This window comes from Haematobia irritans, chromosome 4 (genome assembly GCF_050003625.1).
Source record: "Haematobia irritans isolate KBUSLIRL chromosome 4, ASM5000362v1, whole genome shotgun sequence".
NCBI classification, from domain to species: Eukaryota; Metazoa; Arthropoda; class Insecta; order Diptera; family Muscidae; genus Haematobia; species Haematobia irritans.
The window spans coordinates 45,337,155-45,356,713 of record NC_134400.1 but is presented as its reverse complement, the minus strand read 5'-3'; the positions used below and the strand labels follow the sequence as shown (position 1 = coordinate 45,356,713).

The window sequence follows — 19,559 nt, the reverse complement described above, 5'->3', positions numbered from 1 at the left end:
GCGTAATGAACAACAATTTATAAAAGTTTTAGGTTATAACATTTTCCCCAAAGCCTATTTAAGAACCAAAAGTAGTTTTTGCACTGTAATATACTTACAAGCTCCTAAATACGATCAGCAAACATTTTATGCCTCAATTCGATAAATATTCGGATTTTTAGTCAAATACTATAGATATTCATAAAATATTGTGTTAATTATCTTAGGATAGCTCCTAAGTTGACATTTTTATTTGTTTTAGCCAAAATAAAACATGTTTTAGTGTAATCGAGCAGGAAATTCAAGAATAGCAGGAAATGTTTGCTATTTCAGCAAACAATGACTGCTGTCCCTTTTTCAGCAGACTTTGTGCTGTTTTGGCAGACTTTTCTGCTGCCCCTACTAACAAATTTCTTTGGGTGTAGGCTTGTTTTGACGAATTTGCAAAGATTTTGGCTTGAAGATGTTTTGGAATTAAGATTTTTTTATTATCATTTATTTTTACGAGAACAGCTTTTTATGTATCACAAATATACATATATAAATAACATTTTTATACTAATTTTAATTTTATTGATTTAATGCTAGATAGGTCCCTAAAAATGTCTTCATTTAAAACAAGTAAGGAAAGTCTAAAGTCGGGCGGGGCCGACTATATTATACCCTTCACCACTTTGTAAGTCCACATTTTCGATACCATATCAAATCCGTCCAATGTGTTGGATGCTATATGAATCCATACACATATATTCTGTATATCTGAGCAGATCGGTACAGAGTTCTGCAATACTTATAGATTTTACATTTAAGTCGGCTAATGCGCTGAGGTGGAACACAATGTTAGTAAAAAATATAAGAAACATTTAAATATGAACCAATTTTGTGGCAACTTCGCAAAGTGTATTTATGATTTATCGGTCGATAGATGTGTAATAGAGTAATAGGAAAATTTGAGTCATTTTGATAAGTTTTCGACTTAGCAGCGGCGATTTGATAAGGAAAATGTAGGTATTTCGGCCAGTTTTGTCTAAATAGGAAAAACATATATATGGAATCTATATCGAAATCTGAACCGATTGCAATCAAATTTCACATGCATAGTTACTATGTTGAATCTACTCCCTGCGCAATTTCACGTAAATCGGATAACAACTTTGACCTCTGTGGTCATATGATGGAAAATCGGGCGAAAGATATATATGGGAGCTATATCAAAATCTGAACCGATTTCAACCAAAATAAACACGCATATGCAGAACCTTAATTCTACTGCCTGTGCAAAGTTTCAAGTTCAATTCTACTCCCTCTGCAAAATTTCACGTAAATCAGAGTAGCACTTTTCCCTCTGTGGGCATATTAGTCCAAATCGGGCGAATGATATATATGGGAGCTATATCTAAATCTGTACCGACTTCAACTAAATTTTGCACAATTAACGATACTATAAAACGTACTCCTTGTGCAAAATTTCAAGCAACTCAGAGCAAAACTCTGGCTTTTGAGCCAGAAAGATATATATGGGAGCTATATCTTAATCGGAACCGATTTTAACCAAATTAGGCACACTTAAAGATACAATTAAACGTACTTGTTGTGCAAAATTTGAAGCAAATCAGGGCAAAACTCCGGCTTTTGGGACCATATAAGTCCAAATCGGTCGAAAGATATATATGGGAGCTATATCTAAATCTGAACCGATTTCAACAAAAGTTGACACAATTACGATACTATTAAACGTACTCCTTGTACAAAATTTTAATCAAATCAGGGCAAAAGTCTGGCTTTTGAAGCCATATAGTCAAAATCGGACGAAAGATATATAGGGGAGCTATATCTAAATCTGAACCGATTTCAACTAAATTTGGCACAATTAACGATACTATTAAACGTACTCGTTATGCACAATTTGAAGCAAATCAGGGCAAAACTCTCGCTTTTGGGGCCATATAAGTCCAAATCGGACGAAAGATATATATGGGAGCTATATCTAAATCTGAACCGATTTAGCTGATATTTGGCAGTTTTTACGGGACTGACAAAACATTCAGATGTACAAAATTTGAAGAACGTCGGTTCATAAATACGTGAATTATGATCAAATCGGTGATAACTATATATGGCAGCTATATCTAAATCTGAACCGATTTTCAATCAATAGCGATTATCTTCTACCCGAAGAAAGACGCTATGTCAAATTTGAAGACGATCGCACTTAAACTGCGACCTGTACTTTGTGCACAAGATTACATATACAGACAGACGGGCGGACGGACGGACAGACAGACAGACGGACATCGCTAAATCGACTCAGAATTTAATTCTAAGCCGATCGGTATACTAAAAGATGGGTCTATGACAATTATTTCTTGGCGTTACATACAAATGCACAAACTTATTATACCCTGTACCAGAGTAGTGGTGAAGGGTATAAAAAGCCGCATCTTTGGCATGGAATCCAAGTAAACTTTGTGAGAGTGTAAGAAATAATCCGGCCTCTATTCCAATTTTTCCTAACCCATTGTCATTGATCTAGATATAGAATCGGAAAGCACTTGTATTTGTTGTTACGAATGCGTACTATAATACCCTGCGCGCATTTCAACCTTTGGCAAAGTAATTAACCGGGTTTACAATCGGCCGGCTAGTACTCTGTTTACTCTTAATCATAGCAATCTTACCGTTATTGTTGTAGGCTTCCTTGAACAATACAATGATGTGGCAACCTTCTTCGCAGTGGCTGCTCGTTCAACAAGTACAATGATCGTAATTCACGATGACGATTAAAACAAAATAACTGAGGTGAGAGAAACAATCACACACACTCACAGCAGGCAGCAGACAGCAATGTGATCTTGTTGTTGTGTATTTGTTATAGACTGAAATGTTAACAACCACTTTTTCTTTACACGACGACTTTTTTGTCACACAAAATAAACACTTGGTAGAATTGTTGTGAATGTGTTGTTGTTGCACTTGTATTAGGGTAGGTAACAGGTGTTTTACACTAATATTTTAGAGGGGAAAATATTCTATTTAGATATTTCTCTATATAAATCACAAAACCTTTTAACGCAGCAACAAGGTGAATATTATGATAATAATGATGTTAACTGAGAATAACTTACACACACACACACACGCTCACGCTCTCAAACACTATTAGTTAGATATACGAAACGACATAAAAGACGGATCCGAGATGTTGACTTTTATTATTTTATTTATGTTGTTGTTTTTGTTTGGTATAATAAAAGAAAATTTTACGAGAAACACATTTGTACATATACTCGTTTTGTTTGGGAATCCAAAAAAAAATTGTTTAATTTATTTTCTCCCCCTACTTTGTTTGCACGTAGCTGTTGTTGTTATTGTTGTAGATTTATAATGGATGGAAACAGGTAGTTTGTTCTTCTCCTGTATTCTCCTCTACATGAGGTTGAGAAAGTTTTGTAGTTGTTTTTTTTCTTTTCTTATTGTTTTCTTACTTTTCACCACCGGCCCACAATGCAAGGAAGGTAGGTATCTTGGTAACGTTGTTTGTGATTTTGTTGCAATTAGGTTTTGCTGTTGTACATTAACTAATTAGTGGCTGTTATTAGCATAAAAATTATATTTGAAATCAAGTAAACTTATAAAGGTTTGATTTTCCACACAAACACTATTTGAAAGAATCGGTATTTTTCGTTAAAAAAAATTTTATTCACCCCAAAACACACGGCCGACCAAAGCATCCGTTACAATTGCACTCACGATGTCATGCTATGAACGTTCGATACCAAACTGTTCGAAAAAACGTAAACGCATAAATAGAGAGGATGTATTGTGAGAGAGAGAGAGAGAAAATAAATTGAAGAGCAGTGTTACCATTCTTTGCGCACCGGTAAAACACAAAACAAAAATGCTAAAATCATTTAGCTATTTAAAGTTGTAAGAGCTAAATCATTTATTTTATTTAAAATTATAATGAGTTCGGTAATATACACCGAGAGGATTCAGACAGATGTTTTCTTCAAGATATTACAGTTCCAGAAAACTTTCTTATTAACATTCTAAAGGGATTAGTCGTAGACTGGAAGAAACTAGCAATGTTCATTAGAATTTGTATAGAATACAGAGCACAATTAATTATTGAATTTAACTTCTGAAAAGAATCTAAGCATTACATAGTTATTTAAAATAGAGGTGTGCGCGTGAGTGAAATTTCACTCACACTCACGCACATTCACGAAGCCAAATATTTATTCACGCACGCTCACACACAATACGTTTGGTAGCCAATCCCACTCACGCACATTCACGAAATGAAAACCAGTACTCACGCACGAACTACTTTTAAAGACTAAAAAATAGAAATTTGCGTTGCGGTCGAAGCGCTGTTTTAATAAATTGTTTATAAAGGCATCGGCAGTTATTATTTCAAATTGTCTGCCAAAAAATTTAATAGAATGAAAAGATTTATATAAAAGAACATTTTTTACTACAAAGTAGGTTCTAAATCCTATTTTTCTTACGTTTCATAAGGCCGGCAGAGAACAGAACTGGGTGATGCCGACGCAAACTGTATGATATTTGAGAGAAGCGCAGACAAAAACTGCATGATATTAGAGAAATTTTCCTCATTACTGCCACCTACTGACGCAGTTTCACTTCACAGTTTCGTCCTCTTGCTTTTTATTCTCTCTGTTTGTATTACAACCACGGTTGCCACAGTTGATAGAATTCTACCCAAAATAGTATTTTTTTTTGTTAAATCTCTATAAAGATAAAATTTTGGAAAAAGTTTCTATAAACAAATTTTTGTTAGAAATTTTCTATAGAAATACAATTTTGACAACAAATTCTATAGAAATAAAATTTTGAGAAAAAATTCCATCGAAATAAAATTTTGAGAAAATTTTTTATAGAAATTATATTTTGATAAAATTTTCTATAGAAATAAAATGTTGACAAAATTTTCTACAGGAATAAAGTTTTGACAAAAATTTCTATAGAAATATTTGTTTGGTAGATTTGTGGTAATCTTCAAAATTTTTTTTTATGGCACGAGTGGTAAAGATCAAGCCTTGCCCGGCTTCTAATTTCCTCCTCTAGAGCCACCAAAATGTAAAAATTATTACAAATTGTGTTGAGTGGCCCTACGTCCCTACAAGACGCTAAATATTAGAAAAACCCTACATAAAGGGAATTTCCCCTACTTTTAGCACCACTGGTAGTAGTTGATATTGCACCTACGAAATTATTATGCCACTAATATTGAGCCCATTATTAACAAAAGGGAAAAATCGTTTAATTAGTGTGGGTAATAAATCCAAATTTGTAAAAATTGAGCAATATTCTTATGTAAGAGCTACAAGTACGTATAAATACGATCGGCTAGTACATCAAAATTTCAAGTTTGAGTAACATTGGTTAATAAATAAGAGTACTATGGCCAAATTTGGGAAAATCGAGCGATGTATATATATGGAAGTTATATCTAAATCTGAACCAATTTGCATAATATTTTGCGGGTTTGATTAATACCACAAAAGGTTACCTTGTGCAAAATTTGAGTAAGATCAGTTAAAAAATGAGGCCTGTATGGTCAATCATAAGGTTATTTTTCGAAATCGGGCGATACATATATGGGAGCTATATCTACATCTGAACCTATTTCGATGAAATTTTGCACATATAGTTACTACTATAGAGGACTGGATCGAGTCAACTTTGAGTAAGATCGGTTAATAAATAAGGGTTCTATGACCAAATTTGGGAAAATCGGGCTATATATATATATGGGAGCTATATCTCAATCTGAACCGATTTCGATGATTTTTTGCACATATAGTTAGTGCTATAGAAGATTACATTTAGCCAACTTTGAGTAAGATCGGTTGATAAATAAGGGTTTTATGGCCAAATTTAGGAAAATCGGGCGATACATATATATGAGAGCTATATCTAAATCTAAACCGATTTGGATGAAATTTTACAGACTTGAAGGGCGATGAAGAAGATTACCTTTTGCCAAATTTGGTGATGATCCGTTTGAAAAAAAGCGCAACGTGACCCCATTTGTTGAAATCGGGCGATACATATATATGGGAGCTATATCTAAATTTGATCCGATTTCTTCCAAATTCAATAGCGTTCGTCCTTGTGCCCAAAAAACTCCCTGTACCAAATTTCATCAAAATCGGTTAATAATTGCGGCCAGAATCCTGTGAACAACAAATACATGGACAGACGGACGGAAGGACACATCGACTCAGGAGGTGATTCTGAGTCGATCGGTATATATTTTATGGGGTCTAAAATCAATATTTCTGGCAGACACATTTTTTGTCATATCAAACTTATTATACCCTGACCATATGTGGTTTAGGGTATAAAAACACATTGAACATAATGCCTTAAAAAAGGAATAATGTTGATTTATAAGTTGAAATTCTGCTATATTCGACTGATGCTCCAGTATCTATCAGTGTTTATTCTTGATGGAGGCAGTGTGTCTTTAAAAATATCTGAAAAACTGTGACTCTGTTCCATTTGGAAAGTCGAAAATTGTTCACCAATTTGGCGATTGTTGTAGTGTCACATACGAGTCTGTGGTAGCGATGAGGATGAAATGGAAATTTGAAATGCTGGCAGGGATATTATTTAAACTTTTTTGAAAAAATTTTTAAGGTAGAGGTGGATTCCAAAAGCACCAAATTGATGTATTTCGAACGAGCTCTATCGACCGACTGAAATGCATAGAAACAACTGATTTTGGGTTATAAATTCAGCTGTTTGTTACTTGAAGTGTTGATCTGCTCGTACGAAAGTAATCAAAAATCGATTTTTTGCTGCAGTAATGTAGTAACAAACCGAAATCGAAAAATAAGATTAAGGGATTGTAGCTAAATGAGAAGATGCTGCACACTGGTGGTGAAAAAATGTATAGTGGCAGCCCGATTTTTCAGGCTCACTTATACTATTCAGTCCATTGTGATAGCACAATGGTGAACTTCTCTCTTATCACTGACGATTCTATAAGGATGTGGCAAGGGACCTCCTTATTATAGCCGAGTCCCAACGGTGTTCTACATTGCAGTGAAACGCCTTATGCGTCTTACAGACTCCTATCTCCTCTCATCGTTAAGCTGAGTACTATGTCCAGTTTTCAAGCTGAAAACCAGCTTGTTTTCACGGTTACTTTTTTAATTAATTAATTTAGAAATATAAAATTATTTGCAATCAATTCCTTGGATCTTTTCCATCCATTATTTTGCAGGACTTGATCAAAATATAATCGTCTTCCTACATATATTTGTACTTTTATTTTAGTGTTTTGGTGAAAACCCCGAACATAGTACTCACCTTTACTGGGAGGAGATAATCCATCGCTGAAACAGTTTTTGGTATTCGTTCGATACTGCGATTGAACCCATTACCCTTTGTATGCAAGACGGATATGCTTACCATTGTACCACGGTATCTTTGGAACTCGCAGAAATTTTTTTTGGTGTTCAGTCATAACTGGGAATGGAACCAGGAGCCTTTATATCCCTGTGCTTCACTATGTATATATATTACACGTATATCCATGTATATTACAACCTATTCATACACGATCCCCTATTCAAAATCGAATTGATAAGAGTGAAATGTGTACAAGATATTTTCTTTATCTTGGCACATTTTGATGCTTCATGTAACAATTAAAATAATTGGCAATTATTACAATTTTATATGCATTGCTAGATAAAGATGTTAATGAAATGGCCAAGACCGTGATTGATATAAATATGGAAGCAAGTGCAATATCGAACAGCATATCATTGCAACTCCACATCAAAAGTTGACGTCGTCTTTATAGTAATGAGACACCGTAAGTAATATTTTGACAATATATTGAATATTTGGAATCTATTTGACTTCTCTTTGCAGTAAATCTTTTGTTGTATTTTTTGGTCCTTGTACCAGCAACCGTTATTGCCGTAAGGGAATCTTTTACAAAGGTCGATTGTTCATCCATGGAGAATGGCCACTATTTGGCAGATCCAAAAAGTTGTTCTCGTTATTATATGTGTTTGAATGGACGTGGATATCGGAAAAAATGTTCTCGTGGTCTTTATTTCGATGAGAATTTAAATGAGTGCAATATGGCCCGTTTTGTTAATTGTGTGCAAATGAGAAATATGGCTGTAAGACTTGCTGATGCTGATGTCGATACGAAATACGATCTTGAGTTACCCAATTCTCGTCATGGTGATCATGAGACAATGACTATATCACCAACTCCTTGTCAGACTACAACTCCACCTTGTCATACTACCACACCTCCTTGTCAGAAGACGACTCCACCATGTCATACAACGACTACGACATGTTATACTACACCTTCGGAAGACGATTCAACCACTCCTAAGGATGATATAACACATTCTTCAACCACTCCTAAGGACGATATCACACCATCTTCAACCACTCCTAAGGGTGATACCACGCCTTCCTCAACTACTCCGGACAACGGTACCACACCTTCTTCAACCACTCCTGAAGATGATACCACACCTTCTTCGACTACTACTAAGGATGATATCACACCCTCTTCAACTACTCCTAACGATGATTCCACACCCTCTTCAACTACTCCTATCTATTATACCACAACATCTTCAACCACTCCTAAAGATGATATCACACCCTCTTCAACTACTCCTGGCAACGATACCACACCTTCCTCAACTACTCCGGACAACGATACCACACCTTCTTCAACCCCTCCTAAGGATGATATCACACCTTCCTCAACTACTCCGGACAACGGTACCACACCTTTTTCAACCACTCCTAACGATGATACCACACCTTCTCCTACCACTGCAGAGGATTACTCCACAATTTCTTCTACCACTCCAGAGGATCACTTCACACCTTCCTCAACCACTCCAGAAGACTACTCCACACCTTCCTCAACCACACCAGGGCATCACTCCACAATTTCTTCTACCACTCCAGAGGATCACTCCACACCTTCCTCAACCACTCCAGAAGACTATTCCACACCTTCCTCAACCACTCCAGGGGATCACTCCACACCTTCTTCTTCTTCTTCTTCAACCACTCCTAAAAATGATTCCACACCTTCCTCAACCACGCCAGAAGATCACTCCACATCTTCTTCAACCTCTTCCGAGGACTATACAAGCACAACACCAGTATCACACCCTTGCTCGACTACTAAAACACCTCCTTGTTTGACTACAACTACCCCACCTTGCACGCCTCCTCCTTGTACAACACCACCTCCTTGTTTATCGCACAAGGATCATGAAGTAGAATACGAAAATACTGGGTCCCTTAACGGTAAAAAGGAATCGATTTTGTCCGCCCAAAAGGATACAGTCCTGGATATTGGGCCCCTTAGCGAGGATACGAAATTAAAAATAGAGTGCATAGGTCAACCCGTTGGATCTTTGGTGCGTGATTACAACGATTGTTCGCAATTTTATACATGCTTAGGTGACAGGAGTTTGGCGAAAAAATGTCCCCCTGGTTTGTATTTCGATGAAAGCCACAAAGTATGCAATTTCAAACAATTGGTTAAATGTGAAATCTAATTATAAAAATAAACCTTAAAAGGTCGGAAGCATCCAAGGATTTTTTTATTATTGACAAATGAGTTTATTTCATATGTTTCGCTTCATAAAGACTGGGATGAGAAATGATAAATTTTGAATCGTTCAAACACTTAACAAAGAATTACTAATACTATTTTCGCTACAATTTGGGTAACTATTGACTTTTCTTCACCATGGAAGGCGGTGTTTGTATTGATTCGTCCAATTTAAAGCTAGGAGCTAAATTTTGTTGCTTTTGAGCAGTATTGCGTTGCTTTTCTTGGCGCACTTTCTGCTTAGGTACAATGGGTATATCATCTGGTCGGCTTTGCTCCGACTTCGTCTTGGATTCTTTGGCTTTTGGATTTAGTAACTCTGATGACATATCAATCGATTGTGGTATATTTTGGAAGATACCCAAACCCATTTTTTGTTTAATTTCAACAATATTTTTTGCAGCAACCTGTCTTGCTTTCTCGCCACCCATTTCGAGCATTGCTATTAGTTCATTTTTTCGTAACAGATAATCATCAATGGCCAAACGTATGGGTTTCAAATGTTCTACCACTGCCTCGGCCACACGTATTTTGTAACGGCCCGTATCAATGGATTTAGCCTCATCAACTATTTTTTCAATTGGTGTATTTGTTACCATAGAATGAATAACAACTAGATTCGATACTCCAGGCCGATTGTTGGGATCATAGGTTACATCTGATGTAAAATCGGTCACAGCCTTTTTAATTTTCTCCACAATCACTTCGGGTGCATCGCGTATGTTAATGGTGGCCTTCGTGTCCAGATCAGATTTGGACATTTTCTTAGAAGGATTACGCAATGAACGTATGCGTGCCGCTTCATTACTTTCAATCATGGCATGACAAATAGGAAATGTTGGTCCATATTTTGTGTTAAATATACGGGATAAATGCTGCGTCAATTGTATATGTTGCAGTTGATCTTCGCCAACTGGTACATGGGTGGCTCTAAAATAGAAATAAAAAAAAAACAAAAAATTGAATTATAACGGTTATTAATGAATCTAGTGTTGCCACATTAACATTTAAATTATGTTCAGGTTTACGAATTCAAAAAAACGCAAAATATTCCTCAATTGCTAGTTTCCGAACCACAATGATATATAATACGAAATTTTTACATATTGTTCTCATAGATAAGGAAATTAAATCGAAGAAATTTCTTGGCAAAATGTGAAATCGTTCAGAAGTTATTGACAATTAAAAAATTGTGCGTTTTACGAATTGGTATCAAATCGTCAACTGTGATAGGAAATGCGCTGTGTTAGGAAATGTAGTATTAGATCCAGACCATCGTTGAAAAAACACAATTTTGCCAAAATTTTATTTCTATAGAAAATTTTTTTAAAATTTTATTTCTATAGAAAATTTTGTTAAAATTTAATTTCTATAGAATATTTTGTCAAAATTTTATTTCCATAGAATATGTTGTCAAAGTTTCGTCAAAGTTTTATTTCCATAGAAAATTTTGTCAAAATTTTATTTCTATAGCCCTTTCCGACCTATAGCCGATCCACGTGATAGATTTTCCTAAATTTTTGAATTCTGTTATTTATGTGTACATAGAACATTTTAAATTATTAAGTTTGTTCAGTTTGATCCTGTATCCTGTTTTTTCAGGATACGCACAATTGTTGCAGTCCGCTAAATTCCGGTAAAAGTCCGGACGTAAAAATATAAAAAAACACAAAATAATCACGAAGTTACTGTTGGCATACAATATCTAATATGTTTTTTTATTGAAAACACTTGTTTGATGAAATATTCCACAATTTAAATAATTTTAATTTATTTGCAATCTTACTTCTTCCACTCATTTTTACAAATACGCAAAATACACTGCTGAAACTACAAAATTAATAGGAAAAGCAAATATTTATAACGGTTCTTCACATTCTTCGACAAAGAGAGAGCATATACAATTATTGTTCTGTCGCTCTTATCGCAGTACGTCATATATTAAAGAAATTATAGAGCCTTAAACTTACCCGCACAATTGTGCGTGCACGGTCGGAAAGGGATAGAATATTTTGTCAAAATTTTATTTCCATAGAAAATTTTATTTCTATAGTAAACTTTGTTAAAATTTTATTTTTATACAAAATGTTGCCAAATTTTATTTCTATAGAAAATTTTGTCAAAATTTTATTTCTATAGAAAATTTTGTCAACATTTTATTTCTATAGAATATTTTGTCAAAATTTTATTTCCATAGAAACTTTTGTCAAAATCTTATTTCCATAGAAAATTTTGTCAAAGTTTTATTTCTATAGAAAATTTTGTCAAAGTTTTATTTCCATAGAAAATTTTGTCAAAATTTTATTTCTATAGTAAACTTAATTAAAATTTTATTTTTATACAAAAGTTTGTCAAAATTTTATTTCTATAGAAAATTTTGTCAAAATTTTATTTCTATAGAAAATTTTGTCAAAATTTTATTTCTATAGAAAATTTTGTCAAAATTTTATTTCTATAGAATATTTTGTCAAAATTTTATTTCCATAGAAAATTTTGTCAAAATCTTATTTCCATAGAAAATTTTGTCAAAATTTTATTTCCATAGAAAATTTTGTCAAAATTTTATTTCTATAGAATATTTTGTCAAAATTTTATTTCCATAGAAATATATCTATAGTAAACTTTGTTAAAATTTTATTTTTATGCAAAATTTTGTCAAAATTTTATTTCTATAAAAAATTTTGTCAAAATTTTATTTCTATAGAATATTTTGTCAAAATTTTATTTCCATAGAAAATTTTGTCAAAATCTTATTTCCATAGAAAATTTTGTCAAAGTTTTATTTCTATTGAAAATTTTGTCAATGTTTTATTTCCATAGAAATTTTGTCAAAATTTTATTTCTATAGTAAACTTAATTAAAATTTTATTTTTATACAAAAGTTTGTCAAAATTTTATTTCTATAGAAAATTTTGTCAAAATTTTATTTCTATAGAAAATTTGGTCAAAATTTTATTTCTATAGAAAATTTTGTCAAAATTTTAAATTTCTACCAACTGTGGCAACCACAGAGGCTATGAATGTCAAATTTGGTTTAAATCGATTCAGGTTAATATAAATCTTAAATATAAAACTTATTTTCACTCATATGACCACAAATGTTTTACTCCGATTAATATGAATATTTGCGCGTGGAGTAGAATCAGCATTGAAGGATTTGAGATGGTATCGAAAATGTAGTACTAACAAGAATATACGGCCATAAGTTCGACCATGCCGAATCTTATGTACCCTCCACCATGGATTGCGTAGAAACTTCTACGAAAGACTGTCATACACAATAGAATTACTTGGGTTGCGGTAACACTTGCCGATGGCAAGATATCTTAAAAAATCCTTAACACCGTCTTAAACAAAAAAAGGCCGATTAAAGACATATATAATTCAGTTCGACAAAATTTTCGATAGAAATAAAATGTTGACATAATTTTCTATAGAAATAATATTTTTAACATAATTTTTTATAGGAATAAAATTGTTGTCTTTGATCTCAGCTTAAAGCCATGCATTGACTAAACTACAAGTGTAGCTTAGCCAACAGAGGAAAAGTATGCTTGTCAAATTTATTTGGGCAAAGCCCTATAGACTGCAAGATACAGCTGTTTCGGAATTACCACATTCCTCATCAGCATCCTCTACTTGCAGCAAAACTATCAACCAATTATCAGAATAAATTCGGGTAATTCACTCAACCCAAAGTGAACTACACTTGAACCTCCCGAAAAAGGGTTTGATAGTCGGCTACTGCCTAAACAAATTTGCCAGCATATCTCTTTTCCTTTGCCAAACTCAAATCATCGATTTGAATGTATTTGGCTGGGTTTGTTTTTGAGCGTGCTTCCTCTATCTTCATTCGTTTTGTTTGTTATTGTTGGCTTTTCTTCAATCGTTAATGTGATTGAAGAGAAGCCAACAATAACAAGCAAAAAGAAATAAAATTTTGACAAAATTTTCTATAGAAATAAAATTTTAACAAAATTTTCTATAGAAATAAAATTTTGACAAAATTTTCTATAGAAATAAAATTTTGACAAAATTTTCTACAGAAATAAAATTTCGACAAAACTTTCTATAGTAATACAATTTTGACAAAACTTTCTATAGTAATAAAATTTATTGTTGTTTTTGATCTCAGCTTAAACCCATTGACTAAACTACAAGTGTAGCTTAACCAACAGAGGAAAAGTATGCTTGTCAAATTTATTTGAACCTTCCGAAAAAAGGTTTGATAGTCGGCTACTGCCTAAACAAATTTGCAAGCATATCTCTTTTCCTTTGCCAACTCAAATCATCGATTTGAATGTAGTTGGCTGGGTTTGTTTTTGAGCGTGCTTCCTCTATCTTCATTCGTTCAAGTGTAGTTCACTTTGGATTGAGTGAATGAACTACCCGAATTTATTTTGATAATTGGTTGATGGTTTGAGGATGCTGATGAGGAATGTGGTAATTCCGAAACAGCTGTACATCCAACCATCTTGCAGTCTATAGGGCTTTGTCTAAATAAATTTGACAAGCATACTTTTCCTCTGTTGGTTAAGCTACATTGACTAAATTATGCATGGTTTTAAACTGAGATCAAAAACAACAATAATGATTGAAGAGAAACCAACAATAACAAACAAAAAGTAACAAAATTTTGACAAAATTTTGTATAGAAATAAAATTGTGGTAGATTATTTTTGGCGATATGTATATATATGTATATGTATATATATATAACTATAGACCGATATGGACCAATGGACACTTCAACCGGATCGAATGAATTTTGCTTCTCCAAAAGGCTCCGGAGGTCACATCTGAGGATCGGTTTATATGGGGGCTATATATAATTATGCACCGCTATGGACCAATTTTTGCATGGTTGTTATAGACCATATACTAACACCACGTTGTAAATTTAAACCGGATCGGATAAATTTTGCTCCTCCAAGAGGCTCCGGAGGTCAAATCTGGGGATCGGTTTATATGGGGGCTATATATATTTATGGACCGATATGAACCAATTTTTGAATGGTTATAGATCATATACTAACACCACATACCAAATTTCAAACGGATCGGATGAATTTTGCTCCTCCAAGAGGCTCTGCAAGCCAAATCTTGGGGGTCGGTTTATATGGGGGCTATACGTAAAAGTGGTGCAATACCATCCGACCTACATCAATAACAACTACTTATACCAAGTTTCAAGTCGATAGCTTGTTTCGTTCGGAAGTTAGCGTGATTTCAACAGACGGACGGACGGACGGACATGCTCAAATCGACTCAGAATTTCACCACGACCCATAATATATATACTTTATGGGGTCTTAGAGCAATATTTCGATGTGTTACAAACGGAATGACAAAGTTAATATACCCCCATCCTATGGTGGATGGTATAAAAAGTGGTGCAGGGTATAACATAGTCGACCCCACTCGATCTCGGCCGGGTTAAGTTATGTTTGGTATAGTGGCGCGCGATATTTCAGGCTCACTTAGACTATTCATCCTTTGTGATACCACAGTGGTAAACGTCTCTCTTATCACTGAGTGCTGCCCTATTCTATGTTAAGCTCAATGACAAGGTACCTCCTTTTTATTAGGAGTCCGAACGGCGTTCCACATTGCAGTGAAACCACTTAGAGAAGCTTTGAAACACTCGGAAATGTCACCAGCACTACTGAGGTGGAATAATCGACCGCTGAAAAACTTTTTTGTGTTTGGTTGAAACTGGGTTTGAACCCATGACCCTGTGTATGCAAGGCGGCCATGCTAACCATTGTACCACGGTGGTCGGGTTGGGGCTGCCTCAGACCGTCATACCAATGTAAATGTAGGGAATGTCACAATAAAATTTATATTAAGAAGCCAATGGATATGCCAGATTAAATTTTCTTGACTAAGTTCTTATCGGGCCACTTATTTCATATTTTTGCCATTACCTCTTTCTATTTTATTAACATTAGAGAACTCCAAACTTACTTATATAACATTATATCGGCGGCTTGTAACACAGGATACACATACAATCCAAGTGGAACATCTTTAACAGTTCGTGATTTCTCTTTGTATTGAGGCAAATGTCCCAAACGAGCCATCGTACATAAACAATTGAGAATCCATCCAAGTTCGGTATGTTCCTGTACCGATGATTGAACAAATACGGTGGACCTTTCAGGATTTAAACCACAGGCAAACATAGTGGCTGCCATTTCAAAAATATTCTCTCTTAATAAAGCGGGATTCTGTAAGAGGGAAAGGAAGTGAATTACATTCAAGGTATGAGATTGAAGTATGGGATGAAATGAATCCCTAATGATTAAAGAGAGAGAGAAACTTTAATGCGAATCGAATCAATCATAGTCTTAAAGGAATTTACAAAAAAATATTCCATGAGGTTCTGACATGAATATAGTTTCAGTATTGTGGGATGCTTATAACCCGGACTCCGCCATCTCTTAAACAATTCTGCATTACCAATTTGCGCATCAAGTAATTTAGAACTACCAAATGTGGCACAATGAATGTCCTGGATTTTTTCTAACCAATATTTGAAAAAATATGTTGTGATATTATTTTTGCTTTTTATACCCTTCACCACTACTGTGGTACAGGGTATAATAAGTTTGTGCATTTGTATGTAACGCCAAGAAGGAGTAATCATAGACCAACCTTTTAGTATACGGATCGGCTTAGAATTAAATTCTGAGTCGATTTAGCGATGTCCGTCTGTCTGTCCGTCTGTCTGTCTGTTGATGTATTTTTGTGTGCAAAGTACAGCTCGCAGTTTTAGTCCGATTGTCCTAAAATTTGGTATAGGTTCCTGTTTCGGCTCAAAGACGATCCCTATTGATTTTGGAAAAAATCGGTGCAGATTTAGATATAGCTGCCATATATATTTTTCACCGATCTGGTCATAATTGGCGTGTATATCAACCGATCTTCCTCAAATTCTGTACATCCGTATATTTTATGGGTCTCGAAAAACTTGCAAACTATCAGCCAAATCGGTTCAGATATAGCTCCCATATATAGCTTTCGCCCGATTTATACTCATTTGCCCACAGAGGCCAATTTTTAACTCCGATTTAGTTGAAATTTTGCACAGGGAGTAGAATTAGCATTGTAACTATGCGTGCCAAATTTGGTTGAAATCGGTTCAGATTTGGATATATCTCCAATATATAGCTTTCGCCCGATTTACACTCATATGACCACAGAGGCCAATTTTTTGCTCCGATTTAGTTGAAATTTTGCACAGGGAGTAGAATTAGCATTGTAGCTATGCGTGCCAAATTTGGTTGAAATCGGTTCAGATTTAGATATATCTCCCATATATAGCTTTCGCCCGATTTACACTCATATGACCACAGAGGCCAATTTTTAACTCCGATTTAGTTGAAATTTTGCACAGAGAGTAGAATTAGCATTGTTACTATGCGTGCCAAATTTGGTTGAAATCGGTTCAGATTTAGATATAGCTCCCATATATATGTTTTTCTGATTTCGACAAAAATGGTCAAAATACCAACATTTTCCTTGTAAAATCGTCACTGCTTAGTCGAAAAGTTGTAAAAATGACTCTAATTTTCCTAAACTTCTAATACATATATATCGAGCGATAAATCATAAATAAACTTTTGCAAAGTTTCCTTAAAATTGATTCAGATTTAAATGTTTCCCATATTTTTATTTTTTACTAACATTGTGTTCCACCCTAGTGCATTAGACGACTTAAATTTTGAGTCTATAGATTTTGTAGAAGTCTATCTAATTCGGTCCAGATCGAGTGATATTTAAATATATGTATTTGGGACAAACCTTTATATATAGCCCACAAACACATTTGACGGATGTGATATGGTATCGAAAATTTAGATCTACAAAGTGGTGGAGGGTATAATATAGTCGGCCCCACCCGACTTTAGACTTTCCTTACTTGTTTAATATAGAGTTTTGATAGAAAACCAGTACCCATTTTTATATCTCAATTCTAAGTATGACTGACTGTGGTAATGGCCGGAGTAACCTAACTTCTGTCGTTTAGGATGGCTATTTATGACAAAGATTCAGCTCAGTTCCTCTTTTGCTGGTAGCATAGCAAAATGTAAGAACTGTTATTTAGGGTTTGAGCTGGTACTAAGTTTGGATTTCACAAGGAGAAAGGTGCTAAACAAACAACAACGATAGGGACTGTCTTTGTTAAACCTAAAGTAACTTCTAGGGATTCAATTCAATAAGTTTTCTTTCCTAAAAACAATCTAGTAAAAACATTTTTGTTATTTTCGCCTATGAAACTCAACTTGGTATGGGTCTTTGTCCTCTTCAACAAAACCTTGCTTGTGTCGAACCTATTTTAGTTGTCGATGTGGAAACACCATAACCGAATAGTATTGATGAATGGTAATGGATTTCCAATCATTTCATTTAAATGGATTTCCAATCTAAACTTTTCATTCTTAGTAAAACTAAGATCGTTACTACTTACTCACCTGGGGTACTGTGATTGAATGCATATCCACAATACAATAGGATACATCATCTCCACTATTTTGTAATTCAGTCCATTTTTGTACAGCTCCTAAATAATTGCCTAAATGCAATTGTCCTGTGGGTTGTATGCCGGAAAAGATTTTTCTTGGATACTTCAGGTTCTGGTAGATGTTAAATGAGATGTGAATGAGAATATTGAACAGTTTTATAAAATAAATTCATACATACTTCTTGTTCATCTTCTTTGGAGTACAGTAAATCATTGTCTTTTGTTTTAGACACATGTGTTGTCATTATATGCCTCCTCGTAGCATAAGAAGGAAGATTTCGGGTTATTGGTATATTTTTCAGATATTTACAACTAAGAATTTTATTCAAATTCATTTTGCCCTTGTGCTCAGTGGTAATACAATATGTTTATTAATTACGTTTATTAATTTTTTAATAGACAATTAGGAAAACTTAAGTTTTTTCCTACGATAACTTGCGTCACTTCTATAGGGAGAATCGACAAAACCCCTTTTACGAAAAAACAACAACAGCGAAGCATGCCAGAAATGAAAACAAATAACAGCTGATCATGGGAATGTAGAGTAGCCAGATTGTTAAGGGGTAAGTTTCCCCATAGTGGCAGCACAGTCGAGATGTGTATGTCAAATTTCACGTATAGATGGCTCTGCCGTTTGACCATAAAAGCAAAGGAAATATTTAAAAATTCAAAGCGAGAAAGTTAAACTGCTTTGGACCTAGTGTAATCAAAACCATGATAGTGGCGATAGAAAGGTTCGAATTTCAATTTCCATTTATTTAGTAATACGAAGCCAAAGGAGCTAAATAAAAAAATGTATTACATGACAAAATTTTAAATTTACCAAAAACAAATGTGTAAATTTAAAATTTAATTTAGCCGCTAAAAGTTCGAGTTTAAGGTTAGTATTAAGTTGGAGTTTAGCCGCTAAAATCGCTAAAGTGAAAACTAAATCAGTAAGAAAAATGCATGAAATTATACATATTTGTTCAAAATTTTATTATAACTTGATGGGGAAAAGCCAGGCAAAGCAAATTTTCACAAAGTTTGTATTCCTTAAAATGGATTATTAAAGAAAAGTAATCGTGAAAAAATGACGTTTTTAGCGGCTAAACTCGAACTTAATACCCACCTTTAGATGCTAAAATCGTCATTTTTTTCACGGTTACTTTTCTTTAATAATCCATTTTACGGAATATAAACTTTGTGAAAATTTGCTTTGGGCTATTCCCCATCAAGATATAATAAAATTTGCAACAAATATGTATAATTTTATGCCTGTTTTTACTGATTTAGTTTTCACTTTGGCGGCTAAACTCAAACTTAATACTCACCTTAAGGTAAAAAATAGCCCTTTAAAAACTATTTTTTAACTTAATAACGGTCATAAGGGTGATGTTTATTTCAAGTTAGGTTAGGTTATAGTAC

The 19,559-nt window shown here is 34.1% G+C and overlaps 3 protein-coding genes across 6 annotated transcripts in view; 1 reads left to right on the top strand and 2 right to left on the bottom strand.

Moving 5' to 3' along the window:
- Positions 1–3,745, bottom strand: part of nuf (rab11 family-interacting protein nuf) — a 237,837-nt gene extending 234,092 nt beyond the window's left edge. For all 4 annotated transcript variants that reach the window (XM_075307990.1, XM_075307991.1, XM_075307992.1 and 1 more), the window contains exon 1: positions 2,658–3,745. The gene's annotated coding sequence lies outside the window, so the exon portion shown is untranslated. The remainder of the gene's footprint in view (positions 1–2,657) is intronic.
- Positions 3,746–7,738: 3,993 nt separating this feature from the next.
- On the top strand, positions 7,739–9,606 carry LOC142232689 (uncharacterized). Its single transcript, XM_075303332.1, has 2 exons — positions 7,739–7,834; positions 7,894–9,606. The coding sequence occupies exons 1-2, from the start codon at positions 7,825–7,827 to the stop codon at positions 9,567–9,569; spliced, it is 1,686 nt and encodes a 561-aa protein (XP_075159447.1). The 5' UTR covers positions 7,739–7,824; the 3' UTR covers positions 9,570–9,606.
- Positions 9,607–9,609: 3 nt separating this feature from the next.
- Positions 9,610–18,636, bottom strand: TrpRS-m (Tryptophanyl-tRNA synthetase, mitochondrial). Its single transcript, XM_075303333.1, has 4 exons — positions 18,332–18,636; positions 18,103–18,264; positions 15,593–15,855; positions 9,610–10,555 (listed from the first exon to the last, which is right to left on the bottom strand). Exons 1-4 carry the CDS (start codon positions 18,485–18,487, stop codon positions 9,745–9,747), a joined length of 1,392 nt encoding a protein of 463 aa, XP_075159448.1. The 5' UTR covers positions 18,488–18,636; the 3' UTR covers positions 9,610–9,744.
- Positions 18,637–19,559: the final 923 nt, after the last annotated feature.

Bases quoted from the DNA above. Each gene is read 5' to 3' on its own strand.
- TrpRS-m (XM_075303333.1), bottom strand. From the start codon at position 18,487: ATGAATTTGAATAAAATTCTTAGTTGTAAATATCTGAAAAATATACCA. The intron at 18,265-18,331 runs GTATGTATGAAT...AACATCTACCAG, and splicing joins CCAAAGAAGATGAACAAGAA to AACCTGAAGTATCCAAGAAA. The intron at 15,856-18,102 runs GTGAGTAAGTAG...TCCCTCTTACAG, and splicing joins ATTCAATCACAGTACCCCAG to AATCCCGCTTTATTAAGAGA.